The sequence below is a fragment of the Garra rufa genome, chromosome 17, assembly GCF_049309525.1.
Source record: "Garra rufa chromosome 17, GarRuf1.0, whole genome shotgun sequence".
Taxonomy (NCBI): domain Eukaryota; kingdom Metazoa; phylum Chordata; class Actinopteri; order Cypriniformes; family Cyprinidae; genus Garra; species Garra rufa.
In genome coordinates, this window is record NC_133377.1 from 35,811,903 (window position 1) to 35,838,577 (window position 26,675).

At 39.5% G+C, this 26,675-nt stretch overlaps 1 protein-coding gene across 1 annotated transcript; it reads left to right on the forward strand.

Annotated features, from left to right (window-relative positions):
- Positions 1-1,268: 1,268 nt before the first annotated feature.
- Positions 1,269-6,448, forward strand: LOC141289219 (nuclear GTPase SLIP-GC-like). Its single transcript, XM_073821317.1, has 9 exons — positions 1,269-1,364; positions 1,569-1,705; positions 1,819-1,983; positions 2,064-2,221; positions 3,664-3,787; positions 3,978-4,086; positions 4,315-4,448; positions 4,535-4,619; positions 4,755-6,448. Exons 2-9 carry the CDS (start codon positions 1,577-1,579, stop codon positions 4,808-4,810), a joined length of 960 nt encoding a protein of 319 aa, XP_073677418.1. The 5' UTR covers positions 1,269-1,364; positions 1,569-1,576; the 3' UTR covers positions 4,811-6,448.
- The last annotated feature ends 20,227 nt before the right edge of the window (positions 6,449-26,675 follow it).

Sequence of the window (26,675 nt, forward strand, 5' to 3'; positions counted from 1 at the left end):
AAAGTTTGTTTTTTTACTAATTACTGAATGCCTACTTTAAGTAGACTACTTCTAATCTGCAGCAAACACTACTAGCTGAACTAATAAAGTCAGTAACAAAACAAGAACAATTACACAAATAACAAGTGTAAATGAATACAACATAAAATTACTAATAAAATCAATAACCCTAGAATTCAGGTGCGGAAATTAAGTAATTAATTGTAAATAACTAGTGCTTCTCACTGCAGGTATTTATAGGATGCTGTCTCTTTAAGGCATAATGCACGTACCGACTACTGGCACGCATCTCTTTCTCAGCTGTTTCGGTTCACTGAAGACATAACCGACTGTGTTTACCAGAACACCAAAACGGGTATTAAGATATGACTTTGTATGTGTGTTTCCGTTCAAAAAGAAGTTAAAGAGGAATCAATCTGTGTGAATTGCGCCTCTCTCTCTCTCTCTCTCTCTCTCTCTCTCTCTCTCTCTCTCTCTCTCTCTCTCTCTCTCTCTCTCTCTCTCTCTCTCTCTCTCTCGGTGCGCGTGCTCTCTTCAGGTGTGTGCGTCGGCGTGCGTGTTCCCTTTTTAAATAGTTTGAATTGGTAAATTGGCAAGACAAAACATGTGCCAATTATAAACTTTTACTCTATGATGGTTAAATTTAACAGTTAATCCGCGAATCACATGCGTGCCGAACCGGTTTGGTCCGTACGGATCACGGATCATCATACACTCAATTCGGCTAGGTAGACATCTGCGCTAAACTATCAAGGTGAAGGTCATCACAGCTTACGTAGTTTAGACCCAGCTCCCAACCCAACTTTGAGAATAGATTAACGGCGATATTGTTTTTATCGCCCGATAAGAGTCTCACGTTAACGCAGCACGTAACGCCGATAACGGCCCACCTCTAGTTTTTTTATTTTTATTTTTTGGTAACTCTTTATTTTGATGATCCCTTTGAACATTCTGTTGACAATAAGTAACATTGCACCTACACATCTATTAACTCTAATTAGAGGATTAGACTGTCTGCTTAATATCTGCTAACTTTGTACTGTGATGGTCTCCCAACAGAAATTCTACTGACTATAAGTAACTTGTCAAATTATGTATAACTACATGTCAACTTATTATAACCCTAACCCTACCAGTCTGCTTATACTCTACTAACACTCTAATGAGAGTTAGTAGACATGTACCTGTAGGTGCAATGCTATTTATAGTTACCGTTTCTTTCTTTCATTCTTTCCTCTTCTTCTTTTTTTTTTTTTTTTTTTAGAAAATATTCAACACTGACAATCAGTTTCAAGTTTTTACTGTAAGTTCCAGTGCATTCTTTGAGATAATCCAAGACATAAATCTGGAATCAAGTGAAACAGGTAAACTATCTGTCTATTGCTTTAATTTGACCACTTAATTCATTAATGAAAAAAAAATAAAATAAAAAACAACAACAACAACAACAAAAACAAAACATGTCAAACTGTTGCAGGCATATTTTAAGCACAAGTTAAAATATTTTATGAAGCGAGATAAAGCACTGACCAAATAAGTCCAAATCACATCATTGTGTTTATTTGTAGAAATTCCAATGCTGCAGAAATATCTGAGGAGTCTTAACAAGAGCATTAACAGAGAACTGGCCAGAGATTATGTCAATAAAGCAAAGGGACATTTGTCCTTGATCCAAAGCGGCCAGCTGAATGAAGACAAGAAAAGGGTACAGAGTCAGAAATAGAATTAATAGAATTAGTGAGACTTTGGAATGCTTCCATTGTGTATTATTATTTGTATTTTTATGTAATTCTCTGCTGTTGTATGAATGCGTTTTAGATTGAAATGAAAGTCAACGAATTTAAGAAAAACCTAAAGAAGTCACTAAATGAACTGGACAAATATTTTGACAGCATTTATAATGATTTGGAACAGCATCTCTCAGAGGGAGTGAAAGAATCAGTGCAATTATGTGTTGATTCCACAGAGAAATTGATAGCCTCTGTGAGTATGATTCAAATGTTTTGAACTATTTTAATAGTCACTTTCCTTTTAACCATAGTATTTTTTTCTTTGTTACTCAGAATACAAATGGAAGGGGGTTCCATAAAATCCTTGCAGCTTTGTGCAAGAATTACGGATGCTATTGGTCAAAAAACTGGGATGTCATTATAGACCTGAACAAGACATTGGCCAAACATTTACACAAACACATTTATTATGATTTCTGTCAGATTTTTCCGTAAGTTCAGGTTTATCATTTCATTTGTAGTCTTCCTTTGTGTAGTTTAGAATAAAATGCAATAAACAATTTACAATGCTTGTTGTTAATTTTTAGAGAATTAACATGATCAACCTTTTAATTAACACCGTTGTTAATCATATTGTAGGCATTTTGTTTACAAATTAATAACATTAAATTGGAGTACAAACTTGAACACAGCTTGTAAACTCTAGATTACATGTAGAGCAGTAAACCATCAAATAATACATGCCCAGAAGTATACAGATTATTTATGCTAGATTAATTTGAGGTCAAGTGTTTTCTCACTTTTGACAAAGTACACAACTTCATTACTTGAGTGAAAGTACAGATACTGCTGGTCAAATATTACTCCATTACAAGTGAATGTTGTAAAGACAGATTAAGCATAGTAAATGTAGTTCATCCAAAAATTAGCCCATGATTTACCCTCAAGGCATCGTAGGTGTACATAACTTTCTTCTTTCAGTGGAATGCAATCAGAGTTACATTTAAAATCGTCCTGGATGTTCCAAGGTTTATAATGGCAGTGGGTGGGTGTTTCTGTTCAACAGTCCAAAAAAAGTCCAATAAAGTGCATCCATCCATAAGAAAAAGTGCTCCACGTGGCTCAACATGACATGTGACATGACGTGATCTTGCGAAAACTAACGTCTGTTTACAGGAGCAAAGGAAGAAATGTTTATTTACTTTACCAAAGTAAAACCAGTCTCCTCTTGGCTTATATCTAAATCCTCTAACGTTTTACTTCTTTTGTACTTTTGTGACCAGTGTTTTGTTTTGCTTTGTTCTCTCCACTTCTGTGTTTGTCTCTTCTCAGTGCCGCAACGCGCAATGCATGCATCCTACGTCATCCGGAACGGCTTCTGTGTATGACAGTTAGCACAAGCTAGAGAAAAGTGATTATTACATTTTAAATATGGATATTTTTCTTACAAATACACATTGGTTCCTTACAGGAGGCCTTTATTTACTCCCCGGAGCCATGTTGAGCACTTTTTTTTTTATGGATGTATGCACATTATTGGACTTCTTGTAGACTGTTGAACATAAACACCTGCCCACTGCCATTATAAAGCTTGAAGGGCCACCTTTGCCAAAATATGAGAGTGTTTGCCCTGGTTTTCCTTCTATTGATGGGTCATTTAGGCCAGTCGCATATACTCTGTAAATGATTTGCTCACCTTTCTGGTCCTGAATCTTTTGTTAATTTGTTTTATGACAGCCGCATACTTTAGACAACAGCAACATAAAGCAAACGTCGTAAAAAAACTTTGTAAAAAACAAAATAAAACAAATCTAGCATTTCCATCACAATTTTCTTCCAGTAATTCTCAGATAATATATCAAGGATTACAACTATATTCTGTAAAATGTATATATATATACATATAATCTAAATGCTTTTCTTTTGGCTGTAGTGTGACTGGAAAAACTAGGAAGTCAGTGTATGAACAGATCGATCAATTCAGTATCATCCAGAGTGACTCTGCTTGCCCCAGCTCTGACATACTATATCACATTCACAACTTCATCAAAATCGAGGTGAGTTCAGCTCTATGTCTTCTGTCTCATCATCCTCATCCTCATTCCTTATAATTAGGCAGACTGTTTTTATTATAAAGCAGTGAGCACTGAAATTCACCAAACAAACTTTTAATGTAGGACTGACCTAAACAGGGACTTAATGGTCTAGATTTTTCTGACCATTTTATGTGTTTTTCCCTTTTGAAAGGAAATTAAACTGAAGGCAGCGCTCAACAGAGACATTGTTGACAAGAAGAAGGAAATCTACTCATCAATACAAATAACAATTGTGAAAGAAATGGCATCTTGCTATCAGAGTAAGTTAGTAATAGGAGTTACAATAAATTATTTTTTATATATTTTATATATTATTTTAATGTGAATTAGTGCAGAAAATAAAACCTTTTATTAATAAAAAAGACAATCAGCAAGTCACAAAATACATTTCTTTTATGAAACACACATCCAAGAATTGATTTATTTATTGTTCTGATGTGTCTTTATGAGAAAGAAAATGAATTAATGCTGAGTGTTGTTTATTTTAGAAGCTGCAGCTGTAAAAGGAACAGGATCCATGAAGAAAATGCAAGACCTGTTAATAACCACAGTTGATGAGAAAAAACAAGACATGTTCAACAAAGCAAAAATGGAAGTGCTAACAAGGTTTAAAATTCTAAAGGTACTGATCTCACATTCATTAAGATCATGTATTTAAATGTACAATAACTAAAGTCAAATGGATTTTTCTCTTGTTTCTTTGTAAAGCGGGACATAAAGAGTGCTCTTCAAGATGAACTAGAGGAAGCAATAGAACGCTCACAATCACAAACCAGTGAAAAGAGACAGAAGGGTAAAAATGTCAATCTACTCTACACCACAGAAACAAAAGTTTAAAAATTACAATCTTTTACAATGTGAAACAGGCTATTGATTGATTAATCTCAGTTGTTGCCTTATGTAATATCTTGTTATATGTCTTTTCTAGATGTCTCCAGAGAGATTGAAGAGCTGGACAGACTTCTAGAGCAACTGCCTGACTGATGCTCATCAAAGCAAGAGAAACTGCACAAATCACAAAAGAAACAATTATGCAACAGTCAATGTTTTCTTTAGTTTTACAACAAATATTTTTTTTTACTCAAATGTATTTGTATTTTGTACATTTGTTTGGTTGAAAATGTATTTCATCCTAAAATCATTTTCATACGATTTCTGAATACAATTCATACCATTTTCTTTGGGTTTTATTATAGGGTTGCATACAAACTGATTTGTTGTTTTTATTATAACAGTTTTATAGCAAGACATGGAAATGACATTTAAAAACGTAACTGTCTAATTTTCAAGAACCTGAAAAAAAATCAAAATACTGAGAAAATCACCTTTAAAGATGTAGCGTCTGGACCAATCAGACATAGTTATTTGTTACATTTAACAAATTATCCTTAAAACCAACAAGCCAACTTTAGGTTGGCATTCTAGAAACAACCCCCAGTTCTACCAACATTAAAGCAACTGGGCCTTAAGGGCTCAGTTGCCAGGGCAACTATCTGATAACACCAGTTTTACGATCCAAAGGAATGCAGCAACTTTAGGAAAGACATTTGGCCTACTGAAATGGACTCTTCCCTAATTTATAGGAAAACCATCCTATGAATGAACACACAAATGGTCCATTCATTGTGTATATCATTGTGGTTTATGTACCTTGTCTTTTTCTTTTTTTTATTTGTGTAATGTTTTATGCATGTGTTAAGATAGTTATAGATAGATATCTCATGTAGATATATTATGTACGTGTCTTGTTTAGTATCTCTGAATTCGTATTTTGATGATCTAAAAGATGATGCATATTATATGTTGATACACAGGTAACATATTAGAGTTTCATGAATCCCTAGTAGATTTACATGAATTTACCCACATGCAAAATACCTTGCTCTCAAACAAAGGGTCGTAAAAGCCCACATCATTTCGAAACCCCCCGCTCGGAATTTCAGCCTCTCTCATTGGTCAAGTCCACTTTGAGAGGTGTTATCTTCCTAGATGTTAAAAGGGCTCACACCTAGTTCCGACCAGTTCCTTCTGAAAACTTGATTGCTGCCTGTGGGGAGGGCCTCCACAGGCCCAGGCCCAGAGGGGGGGCCTCAACATATGGAGCTGTGTGGACTCTCCACACAGACTACTCCCACTGGAGGTCATTTCACTCGACTATGGAACTTATCCAAATGTACACAATCGGAACTCTCTCCCTCTTCACTCATGGCCATCTCTGGATCCCCATCTCTGAAGTGCGGCCTGCGGTTCCTCAGAACCGCTCATTTGGGAGAGAAGACTCTCTCAACCACAACAGAGTCAAGAACAACCTCAGAGCTTCAAGAAAGTGCAACTCCGGCCATCAAATGGAACCATCCAGGACTTCTTCAGAGGCTCCACGAGACTCTCGTACGGATGCAAGTATCGTTTCTTCCACTAAACAGAGGTTTTGTGTAAGCTATCGTATACGGCTCTTTGAATTAGAAACTGATGGTTCTTTAGATGGTCAGCTCAGCCTCACGCCCCCTTTTCCTATACTGCTCTAACCATCCTCTTACCCTACCCTGTATGAGTGAGTATATGTTTGTTTGTTTGTTTGTTTGCTTAGATTAGTTATATGTTAGTCGTTAGTTAATAAAACTGTTGTGCACAAATTACATGAGTCTCTGATTCTGCCTTGCAAATTAATGTCCCTTTACGATTTCCGATCAAGCTACATGCTCTAATGCATTATTAGTGTAACAATGTTATCTTTCTGTGGCCAAGAAAATATCATTGCTTAGGGTTGATACAAAATTACCCTGTATGTTCGCTAGATGAACAGATTAATTGATGGCGATTTGATTCCGCTACAGTTGCTACTGGCGGCTGATATAAATAATGGTAATTAATCAAAATTAATTGTCATTATTTATATACATTTCCCTTTTGAGCTAAATTCGCTACAAAGATCTCCAAATTAAGTTCTTAACAATGCATATTACTAATCAAAAATTACTTTTTGATATGTTTATAGTAGGAATTTTACAAAAAATCTTTCCTAATGATTTTTGGCATAAAAGAAAAATCAATAATTTTGACCCATACAGTGTATTTTTGGCTATTGCTACAAATATACCCCAGCGACTTAAGACTGGTTTTGTGGTCCAGGGACACATATATGACTTTTCAAAGAAAAAAATGTAAGGCAGGGCTTGAATTTCAAGCAAGAACAGCGCACATTGTATAAAGTTTCCTAATTGCTATTTGTAAACTTGTGTATTTTCTTTATTCCCTTAACTTAACCCTTGTTCTAAAAAAAGTGGTTGCAGTTAGCGACTGTGGCGTAGCAAGTCAGCCCCAGGCCCATATGCAAAAAATTTTTTTACTGCCCCCCAATCATTATGGGCTCCGACTTGGCTCATTTGTTGATTTATCTTAAGTACATAACGTAGCAGTTATGTAATTATGACTATAACGTTGAAATAATTTATTGTCATTGTAATTTATTGTTTATTGTGGACATACAGTGGTTACGAAATGTTGTGTCTCGCAGGACCCATGTGCTACATAAATAAACAAATATAGCATACAACACTAGACATAAGAGGAATTGTTTAGACCTATACATAGCTAATTTACTGAAACGATAATCTAACTATACATATACTATAAATAGCTGACTACACAAATAACTAGAGACAGGCTATACAAGTACTTTACATAATGCTATACAATATTGTGCAAGGTATTATGCAAAAGAGGTATTAAGTTAAAGAAACAAGTAGTGCAATATGGCTTGTGGTGCATTCACAAGTAAACATTTGTGTTATCTTGTTGAGTCTTTGTAACCTGGAGTGTTTGTAAGAAAGTGTCTGGTGCATATAGAGGGAAAAGAGTATGTTTTTCACAGGTGGCTTGTTCGGCCCACTCACCTGAGTGTAGCACACTTAGAATTGCACTAGTGATGTGATGATTTTTTCATGTTTTCATGTGGGGGTGGGGGGTGGGGTCCTGGATTAAATAAGTAGGGTTGTGAATGAAGGTCAGAGGGGGGTGAGATGATTTGAATTGAGGGCCCTCACAGCCTTGGGGAAAAAGCTGTTTATCAGTCTTTCAGAACAGGCTCTGATGCTCTGGTTCCGTCTTCCTGATGGCAAGAGCTGGAAAAAAAAATGTGGAAGGGATGGATGGGGTTCTTTGCGATGCTGGTGGCTTTCTGGAGCTTTCTGGGCTCTGATGATCTTAGCGGCTGTGTTCACCGTCCGTTGTAGCGTCTTGTGGTCGGCAGCACTGCAGTTCCCATACCAGACAGTGATGCAGCTGGTCAGCATGCTCTCAATGGTTTCATTTTTCAATAAATGAAAAATGAAAAAAAAAAAAAAAAAAATACACATATGTAGGCTCTAAAGCTACCCATATTTTACCTCATTCATGTGCAGTTTTATGATTAGGGGAGCACAACGTAATACTTTTTGCATTTTGCAAAACTTTGTGTAGTGTTGTTTGTCCAGTACAAATATGTCGCTTTGTTTCATAATTACAGTGTATACGTTTTTTTGTTATTTACCTCAAAAGAAAGGAAGTGAAGTGTGACAACATGCCAAGCGGATGGGATACAATGTAACACGTGAGAAGCATGTTGTAACATCACCAAATGACAGCTTAAAATGTTATCTGACCGACTGAGAAAAATATACACGACAAACTAAAATATTTGGTCAATAAAATAAAATTATTAACTTTCTCAAATAAAATAATGCCATTTTAAAAAATATATATAATAAAAATAATCTATTTTTGAGTTTGACAATGAACACATCGCAACCATGCGTGGGACGAACCTAATCGCAACACACAGCTACACAGTATATCTAAATAATGTGCGCAAATAGATGAAATGTTCAGAAAAACACTCCACTCCCTCCACACACAGTTCTCATAGAACACAAGACACATAAACGAGCCAAAATGCTTTGTTTGTGCCATAAGTGCTTTATGATCCCACCAATAAGTATTACAAAAACTTATCTTCGAAGGAAAAGGCCTGGGTTGAAGCTGCTTCTGTAGTTTCATTATCAATTTCATATTTACCTGTAATCAGTCTCATAGAAAAAAGCTGATTACTAAATGCTTTGGAGCAGCTGCACGCTCTACAAACGCTTCCAGTGTGAATACTCTTGCGAGTCTGCAGCTGCAGTAACGCTGTAGTTACGCTAACGTGAAACTCACGCTCTGCTCACGCTCTGCTCACGCTTGCGGTGTGAAACGGGCGTAATTCTTATAATATAATGCTTTTATTGGGGAGCTTTCAGCCCCAGTTAAATTCAGTTGGGATTTAAACCTCAAATCTCAAAATTGTTTTGTCCTTAGTCAGTATTTAAAATAAATCAAAACAATTTGATTTAGTCCAATTTTCTATAAAATAAAAAAAATATATATATATATTTTGTTTGCAATCACAGCTGAAAATGCCATCTTGTTTTTACTTCTCTCTCTCTCTCTGTTTTTTGTTTTTATTTTTTAACTAGAATGACCATGTATGTGTCACACACCACTGAGACCCAGAAAACAGGAGGAAGGTTTACAGAACTTTATTCAGGGGAACATCCACGAAATTCACTGGTAAGCAGATGACGTACAGAAAGTCGATAGTAGAGGAAACTTATCTCTCAATAAACAGTCCTTGTACTGTAGGAAGAGTGGAGGCTGAAAGCACCGACCAGATGATGAGGCAGACATTGATAAAGTCAATCACGATGAGCTAGTAGGATATGGAGAGTCGGGTGAGTCATGTGTAACGGGGAATTTAGCCCGTTGTGTAGGGGAAATGAATTGGCTGCCCTGGCAGTTTAGACAACGAAAAGATCTTAGTCCCCGTTCTCAAAACTTTTTAGTCTCTTTACACTAATGTGTGTATGTGGTTTTGTTTACCTTATTGTGTTGGGACACTACTGATTGACAAGGGTAGGCTTCAGGTATAGAAATGTTACACGGGGCTGCCTGAAGTAACTTGCATATGAGAATGCGGTCTGATAGACTCCTCCCTCCCCAGATCTAATAAAGTAAATGAGACGCCCCTACTCCCTGACAGCTTTCAACAAAACAAACTGTAGATGTGAAGTGCAAAAGAAAACAGAATTTATTCTTTTAAATTCTTATTCTTAAGATGTATTAGTTCCTTTGTTTGAGTAGTCAGTTACATTAAAGAAAATTAAAAAAAATAATAATTTACTGTCTTTGTGTTGTCTTTTAAATTTACACAATCACCTTAAACACAAAAGGTGAAAACTTTACTTGAAATATGACAAATCCCTTAAGAAACTTGCAAAACAGTAAGTGCTTTCGATTTATCAATTTGTAAACTCACCGATTCTCAGTTTCAAATGACCACCTTCAAACGATCACATTTGAAAATAACAAATAAAAACAACCATTCACAAACAAATTTCAATTCAAGATGAGCCCTTATGTGAAGTGTTCCTTCAATGGTTTACTCACTGCTCACATCACGTTCTGTAGTCCACTTGAATTAGCACAGTTCAGTCCTCCGAAAAATGGGAAATTTAGAAAAAAAAAACAGTTCAAAGAACAATGAATTGGAGTGCGTTGTCTTGACGTGGGGTGCGTTGAAATTAACTGAAGACAGTAGCTGAAGTGGTTAACTTCAAAGATCCACTCTATTCTGTACTAATGACCCACCGATGAAACGTCTATTTAAAAGTAATAGAATTCAACGGGAGATGAATCAAACTGAGATGTCACTTGGATGGCAGGGCTATAAAACTATCTGCAAACTGGAATCTTCTAAAACATTACTTCTTTGCATCCATTACGTTATTCAGTGGTCGCAGTATCACATGCTCTGACACGTGCGGAAACTCAAATGCACGTGAATAGTCTTGTTGACACGTTATTCTCGGCGCTGCTTTTTAATCAAAGACGAAAAATACAAAATACAGCAAAAATGTGCTGCATATCTCTCAGAGGACGACAACAAAACTCGATCTGCACCTGAAGCGCACTCACAGCTTTCGTGGCCTTCACTTTATGTATACTGCGTTATTATAACAGCTAACACATACCACAAAACGAAACTGGAGAAACTCCTTTCCGCCACGAAACGCGGGTCACTGTCCACACTTTTCCTTAGTGCTTTTGTCGTTAAGCCTCGATAATCTTCCGCTGAAGCAACTTTATCGAACGAGCTCTCGAAACGACACAACACTCACTTCTGTGTGCGACACACTCATACAATGCGCTCTTCTTCGTTTCTCTCTGCTGCACTTTCAGCACGCGAAAACGGGATCACTCGTCAAAATAAAAGTCTCTCACAAATAATCACTTATTTAAACGAATATATTTATATATATATCCGTTACACATGCATGAAAGCAATGTACGAGACCAGACGGCTTGGTGCTGGTGCTAGTGGACTTATAAGCGTCTCTTAATTAGGCAGAGGCAGGTGCCAGGAATTAATATTCAGGCGGACTGGATCGGAGAGGAGGAGCTATGGGGTCTGACACTGATGGGATGGCTCGATCTGTGACAGTATGAAGTTGTGACTTTGCTGAATTCAGAAGAGGTGATGGTGGTAGCATCAAACTGGATGAGCGTAGACAAGAAACAATGTTACTGGCCCAATTCAAATCAACAGAGAAGTGAACAGAAGCTGATCAGAACAGAGATTAGTATAGGAGAAATTAAATATAAGCTTCCACAGAGAACATGGTAACAGCTACAGCTGTACAGTTATGTTTTTTTATATATCTTTTGATGCCTCAGCCTTTAGCTAACTAGAAAAAATTGATGTGTTTGACTGTAATATCACTGCATGATTGGGCATGTAATTTGACAAATGCCAGAAGAAGCTTATGCTGATTTAATATGCCTTAATATGCCATTTATCTTCTAGGTGGTATAGATTTTTCGTGTTTTGTGCATGTTTGAAGGTCTGTCTTTTCAAGAGCAAAGCACCCTGTTTGTATAGAAGTTCGCTTTCAGTTGTTTCTTACGACGTTACATATGGGAAAATGCTTGAGAAACCTATCACCTCTGTGCTAAAGAGAAAAGGCAAATGAAAATTGTCGAGTGGAATTTGCACGCACAGCCACTCCCCCGTACTTACGGGTATTTAAGATGGCGGCGTGCATCCACTTATTCAGATTTTTGCTTCGGAGCCTTGCCTTTGAGCATGGAGAGAGAGGAAAAAAGATTGGAAGAGAATTGCTGACCATTTGCTGTGCATTTCCCTGAAAATAATGCACACCATTAGAACGTTCGTCAGCCAATCAGATTCAAGCATTCAACGGCCCGTGGTATAATACAGAATAACTAGTAGTGATCTGGACCATCATTTTAAAATAAAAGACATAGTAACAAGTTAAACAACTTAACTGCTCACTAATACTCAAGCATTACCTTGTCAGCCCCAGGAACTAGTGATCTGGACCATTATTTTAAAGTGAAAATCGCATTAAGCCCGCACTAATTACTCAAGTGTTACTTAAGCCTGGAATAAACTACACAATTTTTGCCCCGATTTCCCACCGATTTTCAGTCTGGAGAAGTTGAGGCTAGTTGCTGAAAGTCAGAGCGAGTCTGCAGATTTGAGTTGACAGATTGCATAGAAAACTGCGTAGTGTATGATGGTCACAGACTCTGTTTTTTTCCATCCAGTCAGAGGATATCAAACATGTTTGATATTTTCAGCCGATTTTAGAATGCATATTGTTTTAATTTGTTATGCATTTTCTAGCAATATGGCGCACGTTTCTGCATGAGTTTGTTGTGATCGGAATGCCTTTCAAAGTCTTGTATATGCCTGCATATGCCAGAGGGTCAGTATGATGGTCAGTTTTCCTCTGTCACTGTTTACAAAGTCGGTAAGTGTGTAATGCCTATTGTTTAAATCTGTTCTGATTTTTAAAAGTCTTGTAGTGTATTACAGCCTTTATTTGTTAACAACGGACCATTATTCTAACTTTAGAAAGAGACATAGTATGCAGTGTATGGACACATGGGTTCATCTGGCTAAGGAGTTGCCCTGATCTTATTGCAACTTCTTGTCCAAATGGAGACAGGAACAAACGTTGGGCAATAGCCAGGAAGATGTCAACTACACAATCTGCACAGACAACTTCTACATCCAGTGAGCAGCAGCATGGAACGGATAGTTCACCTACAGTAATATAGCTCATAATCGAGCAACAAATGCAAATTTTCCTTTAATGGTTGGAACCCTGTGGTGTCAAAAACAGAGAAAAATAAATTTAATATATTAAAGAATAATATTCATTCATAAATAATATCAATGTTTACTATATATGCTTTTTCTGAGGTGCAAAAGGTTTCAGCTTTAATAAGCAACTGGCATGGAGAAGCAAAGAGGGATTTTAGATTTCAGTGCAGATTGGTGCAGAAAGTGGAGTACATGGGTGTCGGTTTGGAAGAACTTTGCAGGCCTGGGTTGAACAATGTCAAGATAATGTTGGTATTATTGGTAGCCTGATCATTGAGCACAGATCGGTGGAGTTATGGTCAGAATTCAAAATCATTCCCCTATTCCGGTGGTACTTTTCTAGCATTGTCTGAATTTCTGATGTTAAGTTGTATCCATCAAGGATGCAGGGAAATGTAAAAATAAGACCATTAGATAATGAGACTGTGGAGGTTTTTAGATCCAAGCCAAGCTTTGGTGTGCAAATGGTGCTTGTACAACTGAAATATCTCTTCTTTTTTCGTTCTGTTGTGAACTCCTGGAGCACATTGTGCTTTTTGTTCTTTCTAGGACTAGAGGCTGCAATAAGACTAGAGATAACCTGTGTAAATATGTAAATATATTACTACAAAAATGTAACTATAATTGAAAATTGATTATGGTTGGAGCTAAACTCTGCAGAAGGAAACTGGTCCTTATGCCAAGTTCAGACTGCACGATTTTCAAAGTAGTCGCGTCACAGATCTCTTTACACTGCATGACTATCTGGGGTAGTGTTCAGTCGATGCTCTGTTCACACTGCATGATGGATCGGCGACAGGGAGTTTCACACTGCATGACTTTAGAATAGTAAGAATCACCGACATCTTTGTCCCGGTCCGCAAACTACGTCTCACAACCAAACACATGTGAGAAGTCACATGGAAACAACGTGAGGTCACGCGTGCAAGACCGGAGTTCTCACGTGAGACTGTGATTATTATTAAAAATGGTAGCCCACAAGAAGCATGCACATACAAATTTATTATGCACTCATTTGCAGCGAAAAGAAGAAAAAGAAAAGAAGCCCTTTTCTGAACCGAAGCCATGCTAACTCCTCCCCCAACTTTCAGCTGGCCTGGATGCTGCTCTCTAATTAGCTGTAGGTAATTGCCGATGTTATTTTCAGTCAGAACACATTTCACACAGCATGATTTTGAATCGCAGACAGATCCATTTAGCATGTCAAATATCTCACGGGTGTCGGCGACTCGTCTGCGATTCTCTCAGATCGCGTCTTTGATAGTTCACACTGTGTGATTGTCATCGTGTGAACGAGCACCGATTTGCCTGTGATTTCGGGCATTTGTTTGCGATTTCTCAAAACCTGTTGGCGAGTAAAAATCAGGGCTAAAATCATGCAGTCTGAACTCGGCTTTAATGGTCTTATGTTGGTTTCACGTGACGTCTGGGTAGGAAACAGAAATTATTCATTCTCCTACAGAGTTCCTAGCTACTTCATCCTCTGTTCATTTGTCATTTGATGACTGCTTAAGTCCTGTATTGTAAGCTGATTTTTTTTGTTCATATTGCCAGCATTACACAAGCATATAGCTGAGTGTTATTTTTGCTCACAGTTACACAACATGTCAGAGTTTTCTGTGATGAGAAAAATATCTTCAGAAAACAGAATGCAAAAGCTATGAGGAAAATACAATGTATTATTGACCACTTTTTAACTGATTTACATTGATTAAAGTCAGTAAAATGAGCCAAACTTCTCATACTGCAATATTTTAATTCTTGTATCATATTAGCTATTCTATATGTCAGGAGTTACAACAATATTTTGTAAACTGTTAAAGGGGTCATCCAATGCCCATTTTCCACAAGTTAATATGATGCCTTAGGGTCCTAATGAGAAGTTTGTAATATATTATTTTGATTAAAAATTCTCTATGGTAGTGTAAAAAAAAACACTAATTTTACCTGGTAAAAAATGCCTCTGTTCTCAGCAAGCGATATCAGTACCTGGCCCTTTACAGTTTTTTACAGACGCTAGGACACATTTCTCAATACTTAGATCACTTTTGCAAAACTCTTCACACAATTCTCCTTTACTGAGGCATAGCTGATTGAACAAGAGCAAAAAAGTGATCGGTTAACATAACTTACTCCATCCTTATATTGAAATACATAAATGTGAGTGTTATAGTCTTTACTCATATGCAGTTGCGGGCTGTAAACACGTTTGCAGGTAACGTTACATCTTAATCATTAACAGACACTGTTTTAAACCATCTAGCGTTACAAAGCTAAGCTTTATACTGACCCTCGTTTATATAGCAGTATGGTGAGAAATGATTCGTGTAAACATTAACCCATTTAGATAGATCAGCGGTCACATTCCCTCAGTGCTGTCAGTTTTCACTCGGGGCGGGTCTATGCTTAAACACTGCTGTCTATCAACTATCGCAGGAGCGGCCTCTGTCGGTGTTACGCCACAACGACAGGTATCTGAGAACGGCTCGATATGAGAAGGGGCAAATTATTTTACTAAATTAAAAGAAAACGTCTCAGGTTACGAATGTAACCCTGGTTCCCTGAGGGAACGAGACACTGCGTCATCAACGCTTTGGAGAACGCCATTGGCGAGCCGCTCTCTGAATCATGTCTACAACCAATGAAAACGACGGGAGTGACGTCACAGGCGCGGTGACGTCAGCGACCAGGAAGTATAAAGCACGTGCGTTTGATGCCGGCGTGAGCTCATAGGGAATGAAGCGAGCGCCGTAGGGATGCGGGAATTATGGTCCATGACGCAGTGTCTCGTTCCCTCAGGGAACCAGGGTTACATTCGTAACCTGAGACGTTCCCTTCCGGGAACTCGAACTGCGTCATCAACGCTTTGGGGAACGAGACTACCCACGCCCCCATGATTCCAAATCCCTGCGCAGTGTCTGTTTGCTGCTAGACCAAGGGAAAGGAACGCGTTGAGTCTCTGGTGCATCACTCCAGAGAAGAAGTTCGCTCTGTCTGGTAACACTAAGGTGCCAGAACAAGAAGGAAACAGTGTCTGGAATACTTACCTGCCAAGACACTGAATGACTCCACCTGGGGGAATTGCCAGGACGCGAGTGGTATTACACCTCTGTCTGGGAGCGTGCGTGCCAGAACAAGAGGGAGAATGATCCTTGGTCTGGTCGTACCAGAACCAGAGGGAGCATAATCCTTGGTCTAGTATGTACTAGCACCAGAGGGAAATATTCCTCGGCCCTCGGGCACACGAGGAAGGTAGTAGACCTCTGTCTGGTCGCCAGCCAGAGCAAGAGGTACTCCTCGGCCCTCAGGCGCACGAGGAGTCTTAGTCCTTTGTCTGGTTAGAGCCAGAACAAGAGGGACTGAATAAACTCGGCCTGGTAATGCTGCCAGGACGCGAGGGGAATAAGCCAATGTCTAGTATTACACGGACAAGAGGGCAATATGATCTTCGGCCCTCAGGCACACGAGGAAATTGGTAGACCTCTGCCTGGTTGCCAGCCAGCGCAGGAGGTACTCCTCGGCCCTCAGGCGCACGAGGAGTCTTAGTCCTTTGTCTGGGAAGAGCCAGAACAAGAGGGACTGAAAATGACTCGGCCTGGTAACCTTGCCAGGACGCGAGAGGTATGAGCCTTTGTCTAGTGTTCCACGGACAAGAGGGCAGTGTGATCCTCGGCCCTCAGGCACACGAGGATGCAGTTCTCTACCGCTGCTTGTCATGTGACCAACGCAGGGGGAGAAACACTCCTCAGCCCTCAGGCACTCGAGGAGAAAGATGGCGAAAGGACTTCTCTTCTTTCTTGGTAGAAAGAATGCGCCTTGAGAAGTCTCCTCCTGGCTAGGGAGGGGGCTGAATCTCTCAGGGCTTAGCCTTGCTAAGGCGAGAGGACAAAGGAGCCAGGAGTGGCTCTGAGGTCGAGTACATAGAATCTGACAAGCATCAGAGGCGAGGACCAACCCGCAGCACTGCAGATGTCCTGGCTAGGGACATCTGCCACCAGAGCTTTTAGAGGCAAACAGCCTCAGGAGGAGTGAGTCTTGACTCCCCATGGAGATGGGAGACCAGCGGACTTGAAAGTACTAGAAATGGCATCTATGATCCATCTACTGATAGCTCTGTTTATGCCACATGCTTTTGTGGCCGTATGTGCCCAGTGCTTACACTGGACACATGTAGTTATACTTCCAATTTTGGTCGCGCTCCAAAAATGGAGGAAATAGAGGCTTGGGACCCCTCGGGGTCTCAACCTGAGTGCACCGCCGAGGAAAACATATGACCAAGGGGCTTAAATCCACCAACAAGCCACCGAAAGGGGCGTGGTAGGACAGAGAGCCGCCACGAACGCCTTCAGGGTGGAGTGAGCTGGTTTTGTGGACAGGTGAGTTTGCAGGGACTCTAGTACTGTACCAAACGGGCAGTAACTTGGTCTAAACGGTGTTCGTGACACCACGAAGCAAACAGGTTCCACTTAGGCCATAAAGTTTCCTCGTAGAGGGAGCTCTGGATTGGAAAATGGTCTTGACAACCTCAGTTGAAAGACCAGATTCTATGAGTTGCGCCCCCTCAGGGGCCACACCCATAATTTCCACATCTCCGGGTGGGGGTGGCAGATTGCGCCCTCAGCCTGGGAGAGGAGGTCCGAGAACCATACTCGGACCGGCCAGTACGGGGCTAGCAGTAACAGCCGTACCGATACCGGCGTGCTCTTTCCAGAGCTCCTGGGCGCAGAGCGATCGGGGGAAATGCGTACGGACGAAGCCTCGGCCACGTCTGTACCCTGGCGTCCAGTCCGAGCGGAACTGGAGGCCTAGAGAGAACCAGAGGGGACCTTGCGATGTCTGTTGAGTCGCAAAGAGGTCCACCCGAGCCTGGTCTAACATTCTCCGTATCTGCTTCACCCCTCAGGGTGAAGCATCCATTCCCCGGGCCTCGGTCGGGCATCTGCGCCCTGTAACTCTGGCAGGGTTGGCTGACCAATCTCCCTGTTTTAGCCGAGGACCTCTCAGACTGAAGTACGACCCTCAGATCGGGCTTTAGTCTTTGAAGCCCCCGGTCAGGAGTGTTGCTAACCCCGTCCTCTAGGTAATACCGGAGGAAACGGATTGCAATGCTCCTTAAAGAGCCTCTTATGTAAGGAGCTGATACACGGCCGGTTACTGCTCCCGTACTGCACCCGGCACGCGTACATTTGCGCATCAGGCCAGCATATATACATGTGGCCTGAAAAGCAAAGACGGGGGTTCCAGTGATGATGCCAGGCTGGGTGACAGATAGCTCGTAAGCGTCTGTTCGACCCCCGCACCATCCCATAACCGTGCTTATTCAGCCCCCGATGTTACATAGTAAACCAAAAACGTGGGGTGAAGAGCGGGTTAAACTAGATTTTTCCGATTTAAACAGTGTTTTCTTTTTTACTGTGCAGGTTGGAAAAAGAAAGCTTCGTCTTTGGAAGTGCAGACTTAGTCCGAAGAAAACAAATAGTTTGCTTTCCTGTGGCTCATTTCTAAGTAGTGGCCAGAAATAATACTCTATTATCTGAATTGGCTACAGCTTTAGTCAGTACTTCCAAAGCTCCTAACATTTGAGGCAATCAGGGGGGTGGTTGAATAATTTTGACAACGTTTTCCACATCAACCTCCTCGAAGGAAGACAGGAGAAACGTTGAGACCTCTTTCTGGTAGGAAGAACCGCAGCGCGGGCTTCCTCATCCAGTAGGAGATCATCCGATATGCTATGTGAGAGAGGAGATAGGGGATTACCCGTCTCCATCGCTCTAACAGATCGAGCCGCGAACCACACGAGTGCAGCTGCCGCTCCGCCTTTTTTTTTTTTTTCGGCGGAAGCGGGGCCAGACCCGCGAGGAACGCTAGTGAAAACTCTCTCCTCGAAGAGAGTCTTCCGAGAACGGAGTACGTGCAGTGGAAAGCGCGCTTTCACACCGCAAACAGCCAGCCCTCTCAAGAGCTGACTGAATGTGCTCCGCACCCACACAGCCACACACAGACTGCGTGTATCCCCACCAACAGAAAGTTTTCTCTGCTGGCAGGGAGGAACACGCTGTCTGTGAGGCTGCTAAACCACATGAGTTACTTTTCCCCCTATTTAGGTTGGTAACATATCCACTCAAATAAAAGTTGTGCAAACTGGCACAGAAAAACAGTGGAATGAAACAGACAGACAGACACAGAGCGCTTCGCTGAATGACAAAAGCTGACGCCGGCATCAAACGCACATGCTTTATACTTCCTGGTCGCTGACGTCACCGCGCCTGTGACGTCACTCCCGTAGTTTTCATTGGCTGTAGACATGATTCAGAGAGCGGCTCGCCAATGGCGTTCCCCAAAGTGTTGATGACGCAGTTCGAGTTCCCGGAAGGGAACTACTGGGCGGATCTTTGTCATTCTAGGGTGGTTGTGTACACACACTCCTAACACACATTTCAGTTCAAACAGCTTGTAAAAGTGCATGTGGCACCGGATGACCCCTCTAAATGAAAATTGAGTCCGTTTTCTCTTGGCTTCAGTGTGAAATTTATGATTATTCTCGGATCTGTCAAGATCACTCTGTTCAAACATTCATTGTTAAAAGCTAAATATACAAAGTACATATAGTGGTAATTAAAAAGCACACAAAGTCAAAATGCAATGATAGGTCTTTTAATTACTATCCACAACAGGTAAATCCACACAAGAAGGGCAGGGAAACACACCAAAGTAACCTCGAGATCGGACAATGAACACTGAACTGAAACCAAATATTAAAGACAGGATAATGATTCAAGGAAAAGGTAATGGTGATTAACAAATAATGATTTAACTAGACCAGGAAAAGAGAAAATAACCAAATATGGGCAACAGAGGGTGAAACCAACACAACAGTTCAAAGGGGCTGACAAAAGAGAACGTATTCCCATTCTCATGTTCCCTTTGTTTAACAAAACAAGTTGTCCACACCCACAGATGAAGACATTATGCTCTGACACTTAACAGGTTAGTCGATGGCAGTGTCCTGTTCCACAGACATTATCCTGAGAGATAAAAGGTAACTTTTTACTTCAATTTATTAAGGTTCTTAAAGTTAACTAAGTTTGTCAAAAAAATTATTAAGTTACTTTTTCAAAACAGTCAACAAATGTACACTTTGCCATTCTTGTCTAATTCATCAAGCAAGCATTTGACATCCTTTAAAATTTGATGTATTTGTATAAGGACAGAATTTTGAAGCACTTATGTGGGGTATAAGATACGCCTTTATTTAAAAAAGGATATATAATTAAAAAAGACTTGGGAAAAAAAAATACAATACAAAAATACAACACTTTGGTTACCACAATAGAATGTAAATTTGTAAAACAGCTCAAAGGTGTATTTTGTGTGAAACAATGAAGAAAATGTGTTAAAATCTCTTTAATAGGTTTAATAGGTTGTTTTAGACTGGTTCAGGCTTTTAAATGATCATGACAGTGAATGTTTGACTTCCTTTTAATTATTATTTTATTTATACTGTACATTTTTTTGTAAGTAGTTTTTTTGTAAAGTAGTTTTTACAAAAACTTTTTTGTAAAAGTTTTGTAAGTAGCTTACTTTTCAAGATGCAACACTGGTTTATTGAAATTTATGCGTGATATGATATTTAAGAATCTAAAAACTGGTTAAGCAGGATGTTGCAGTTGCAGGTAAAGCAGATACTTGCAAACATGTTTTACACATTCATGATATTGCTGCCAAACTCGAGACTGAAATTAACTGCAGTCACAATTTTAAATAATTGAAAGGAGAGGGAAAAAGTTGGGCCAGATATTTGGAACTAAGGTCATGGGGTATTATTCCTGTATGGGAGACATAGTCTCACAAAAATGGTCACGGTAATCTCATTTTCATGGTATCATCTTCAAATTTGAAATGTAAACTCATGAGACATGTGTTTTCATGTATATGAAATAATAAAATATTCAGTGTGGTACAATTTTTTCCAAGGCACTTCAGTGTCTTTAACTCTGAATGATGCATAGTATAGCCCAGGGGTTTTCAACTCCAGTCCTCAGGCCACCCCACACTTAATCTTTTAGATGTCTCCCTATTGAACACGTTAACAAGTTAATGAGATAATGAAGTGATGAATTTATTGGGACTTTACTAGCTTGTTTTGTGATGTTGAAAGCTAATATGTTTATCTGATTAGTCCAACTATTTCAGTGGTTGATGAAAGAGAAACTCTTACAGAGGCATATTCAATAAAGTAAGGTGCAAAATAACTGTGTTCATGCTAATTGTTTGCAATGGCGAAGCGGTTAGTCTGGCCCCATATCTCTTATAAGAATAGGCTGTTTTATACTGGTTTACTCTGTTAAGCCATGACAAGAGATAGTGAATTTTTGAAAAATGTTTTTGTTTGACAATGTTTTTATAAGATGCTTGATTTTCAACAAGTAACACTGGTTTATTGATATTTAGAATCTAACACCTGGTTAGGCAGGACGTGGCAGTTGCGTGAGAAGCAGATACATCTAGATAAACCTGTCTAACAAGTGTAACAACATTGCTGCCAAACTCAAGACTGGATTATAAAATGGATTGTTTCGGTCCTTGATTCTGATTGGTTGAGCCACATTCAAAGTTGTTGTAAATTACTCTACAAACATACACCTTTGTTATGTATGTGTGTTGCTTGGCAACCTCTTTGTTGCAACCACAACGGTTTCTGAGGAACTACATTGTTTGGTGGAAGAATAATGTTTTTATTAATATTACACTTTACACTTTATTTGCATTGTTTTATTTTGTGAAACTTTACCATGTATATGGAATAACCTTTCTATAAAGCAATAAGCCCCATGAAGCTGTGGTTAACAGTGAATTTATAACAGCTAGTGTTAGACACAACGCCTGTTAGCTGTTCACTGTAAACCACGGCTTTAATTAATTTCAGCCAGTTAAAGCAATATTTATGGACACTAAAATGTTTAGAACTGAAAGGATAGGAAGAAAATTTGATCCTTGATACTTGGAACCAAGGTCATGGGTTCAATTCCCAAGAAATAGATGACCTGATAAAATGTAAACCTTGAATGTAATTGAATTCAAGAAAGCAAATCAAAAAGTTCCTACTCTAATCACTCCTTGTTTTGACAGAACTTATTAGGCTAATAATCTTTGGACTGTGAGAGCAGATCTGTCAATGGCTTCAGAGAACATAAACTTCATCACTTGGAATGTTAATGGACTTAAACAACAAAGAGATCAGAAATTTCAAGAACTACAAAATGCTAATGTTGTTTTCTTACAAGAGACGCATATTGGAGTAGGGGATCAAAATATTCTAGAGGACTACAAAAATGAGTGGAATATTTTTTACACAATGTACACTTCCTCCAGCAAGGGAACAGCCATTCTAGTGAGGAAAACACCAAATTTTGAACTCATAAATTATGAAAAAGATAATAGTGGAGCTTATGTTGTGTTGAAATGTAAACTGGGAGGTCAGTTGTACACTCTGGTTAGTGTTTATAACCATCAGACAGACACAAAAACCCTTGACAAACTTTCAAGGTACCTGCAGTCAATGGCTACAGGGTTGCTGGTGATTGGTGGAGATTTTAACACGGTTCTTAACAGATTTATTGACAAAAAATGGAATACCAACAAGATGACAAACAACAGTACTCATAGTAAATTGCTCTTATTTGTGGAGAAGTTCATGAAATCTCTTCAGCTGGTTGATGTCTGGAGAAGAAAGAACCCCATTAAGCAGGATTATACATTCATAAAAGACTGTCCTACGTCCAGACTAGATTATTTCTTTGTTCCAGAAGAATGTATGTGGCGTGTCAGAAGTTGTGAAATCAGAGGATCAGAGATGATTGAAAACAAAGACCATCGGCCTGTGTCTTTAGAGATCAGCAACATCCCTGCAATGCCTTTTCAGAAAGATCCCCAGATACAGTCAGACGCCCGATGGCTGAATCAAAAAAAGGATCTTTTGATAGAAAAGACAGGTTCATCAATGGATGAAGAAAGCTCAAAAGCAGTCAGTGAGGTTGACATTGTGTCAGCTGTAAATTCTCTTCAGGTGTCAGACACCCCGAGACCAGACGGCATCCCAGCAAACTCCTATAAAGACAAAATCCAGGATCTAATTCCATACATGAAGATGCTCTATGACAGAATCCAGAGCGGTGCATTTAACTGTTCTAAGAATCACTTTAATGAAACTAAAAAAAGTCCACATAATGATAGTCAACACTTCTTTAATGTGGACTACCTCATTATTGCAATCATTCTGGCAAGACGTTTGGAAGACATCATGGATTCTCTTCCAATGGGACGAATACCAAAAGATTCAGCTACTGTCATGATCACTCCCAAAACCCATTATGCTTTAATAAGTTTAAGTCATATTAAGGATGAGCTGGAACAGCAAAAACGGTCAAACCCAAATCTAAGCCAGGATCTTCTCATTATAGAAAATCTCCTAAATGATGCAAAAGAAAGTTTTGCAGTTAAGAAATACAAAGTACTGCACCAGGGCTGCCCTTTGACCTCAGGTCTTATAATGCTGGCTCTGAAAAGCTACGCCTCACAGCTATTTGGACATTTAGAAAAATTTTGGGTTTTTATTTTCAAACAAAGTTTGATAGTTTGCTTTCAACCTAAGGACCTAGATATAGTCAAAGCTACCGTGAAGAACAGTACTAATGAGTTATACGAAATGGAGATATTATCCAGAGGAAATGGTGAATGTCTACAATTAAATTGCTTAGGAAATTATGTGGGCTGGGATGAAGAGACATTTGGAAATGTTGCAGAATCAGAAGAAAATGGCTCTAAAGCAGATGGAAGGGATGATAGGAGTGAGGTGTGTGAAGAGACTGATCGTGATATCAAAATATATGAGAATGAAGACCAATCAATGAAAGTTGATATAAGGTAAGGATCATGAAGATAACTTGGATTACATTTGTTGTTATCTAATAGCTGTGTGAAAATGTAATTGCCCCTGTAGTTACTAATTCTTAAATCTATAAAACTGCATTCATAAAGGGGTGTTGCTGGACTAATGCAACCAGTCCTAGTAACTGCAACTCCTGTTCAGTTAACTTAACATTTGAATAGAACTTTTTCAACAGCATGAAGTTAGTTAAAATGTCTTATATACTGACTGTGCCAAAAGTGAAAGAAATTCCTGAAATACTTATTTTGAGTTACTTCTGCATCTCCCAGTCTCCTCGCTCCCTGCGCCTTTGAAGTGTGACAGAACACTGGACTGTAGTGATGGGAGAAATGAACCTTTTTGAAGCTTCGAATCAATTGAACCAATTTCTTCACAACATGATTCACGTTTTCGAAGTGCTCGAAACACCACCCGCTAGTGGCGCCTGCTGGTCAAAGGTGTTTAAATGCAACAAAAACAGCTTTTAAAAACCCATTGCAAATGTTTTATTAAAAGTACAGTACATTGAATACAAAAAAAAAAAATACTATTAAATATTGAGTGTCTATATATTATGTGGTTTTTAAAATATTTTTGTACGGGATTTTTATGTAGACGATGGCTTGAAGTCTCTTCCTACAGCCAAGGCAGCAGTAGACCTACTCAAAAACACACAGAAGACTCTTGCTGGTTCCAACTTACGCCTTCACAAGATAGCTTCAAACAGCAGAGAAGTTCTAAAGGCCTTCCCATCTCAAGATCATGCCAGCGATCTTAAAGATTTAGATCTTGGATCTGACATGCTGCCTACACAGGGCAGTCTGGGACTGAATTGGAATCTGAAGTCTGACACTTTTGCTTTCGAAATTGCTACTGAAGCAAAGCCCTTTACTCGTTGCGGTGTTCTGTCCACCGTTAATAGCATCTTGGATCCCCTTGGGTTTGTTGCCCCGGTTACAATCCAGGGCAAAGCGATCATGAGAGAGCTAAATAGGCAGAATGATGACTGGGACACCCCCCTTCCCAAAGAAATGGAGGACAAATGGAACATGTGGCAACTTTCACTTAAAGGTCCACTGAAGTGTCTTGAAACACGCAGCGTTATTCTATCTGGTGACGTACTTTTAACTGAAACAAAAACAAATCACCCAGCCCCGCCCACTAATTTTGAATAGCCAATAGTGTTCCATTAATATCTGCTCGGGCAAGAGCCGTTAAGCTAGGTAAAGCTGCATTTGTAAGCTTATGACAGCCACAGACTAATAAATTACCCCACAGATTCGATATGAAACTTGCTAAAACGAAATAGTGATCATAATCATGCTGAGGCTGTGTAGTTAAATACATGCCAATCGCACATATGAGCGCATATGTTATTGCGTCTCAGTGTAGGGGGCGGGACACTACGGACTCTAGAGAGCATTGGATTGGACAGAACGTTTGATGAGAAACTGAAGTGCACGGTGATATCATCCAAATCCTTGATTCATATTGGCGGAAGTGACGAGATTGTAAGTTTTGAATGCCCATATCTTGTAAAAGCGAATTTTGTCTTTGTTTTGCAGCATACTAGCTTATAGATAACCTTAAGGCTAATATATTCATACTAAAAGCCAAAAAACTTTAATTTTGATTTCAGGGGGACTTTAAGGATCTAAGTAATCTCTACATTCCAAGATGCTACACAAACATATCACCCTCTACAGTTACGCAAAGGGAGCTGTTTGTCTTCTCTGACGCATCAACAAAAGCAATAGCAGCAGTAGCATACCTTAGATTGACAGATTCATGTGGAGTCAATCATGTCGGCTTCATCATGGGTAAAGCAAAACTAAGCCCTGAGCATACAGTTCCCCGTCTTGAGTTGTGTGCTGCGGTTTTGGCAGTAGAATTGTGGCAGAGTTCATTGCTTCAGAAATGGACATGACCTTGAACAACACTACTTACTTTACTGATAGTAAGGTAGTGCTAGGTTATATACATAATGAGACACGACGCTTCTATGTATATGTTAGCAATCGCGTCCTTCGGATTCGTAAGTCTTCTCATCCAAATCAGTGGAAGTATGTGCACACAGCTGAGAACCCAGCAGACATTGCAACAAGGTCTGTCACTGCTGCTCATCTCCAAGACACCAATTGGCTTTATGGACCAAAGTTTCTTCGTAGCAACTCCCAGACTCTACATGAAAAAAACACATTATGAGCTTGTGAATCCTTCTTCAGATGCAGAGGTATGTCCTGAGGTCTCCACACTGAACACTACCTTGATGAGTAAGAGTCTTGGAACACAAGACAAGACTCTTACACACGCTTCTCTAAGTTCTCCACTTGGAAGTCCAGCACTCGTGCCATTGCACGTCTTCTTCATATATCTCAACAGTTCCATACAGGTTCTACAACTCAAACATCAAGTTGCAAGGGCTGGCATTACTGTTCCAATGCTCCAACAGTGGAAGAACTCTTACGTGCTGAAAAAAAATCATCAAAGCAGTACAACAGGAGACATATGCTGAAGAGTTTAAGAGCTTGGAAGCAGGGAATAAGCTCTCCAGGAAAAGCCTCCTTAAAGATTTAGACCCCTTTGTAGATGCAGACAGCCTGCTACGAGTAGGAGGACGATTAACAGAAGCACGGATTGAGTTTGATGTAAAGAAACCCCTGATCATCCCTGGTAAACAGCGTATAGCAACACTTTTAGTCAAACATCACCATGAGAAG

Coding starts and splice junctions, on each gene's coding strand:
- LOC141289219 (XM_073821317.1), top strand. CDS start 1,577: ATGCTGCAGAAATATCTGAGGAGTCTTAACAAGAGCATTAACAGAGAA. Junction 1,706..1,818: donor TGAATGAAGACAAGAAAAGG/GTACAGAGTCAG, acceptor AATGCGTTTTAG/ATTGAAATGAAAGTCAACGA. Junction 4,087..4,314: donor AATGGCATCTTGCTATCAGA/GTAAGTTAGTAA, acceptor TGTTTATTTTAG/AAGCTGCAGCTGTAAAAGGA.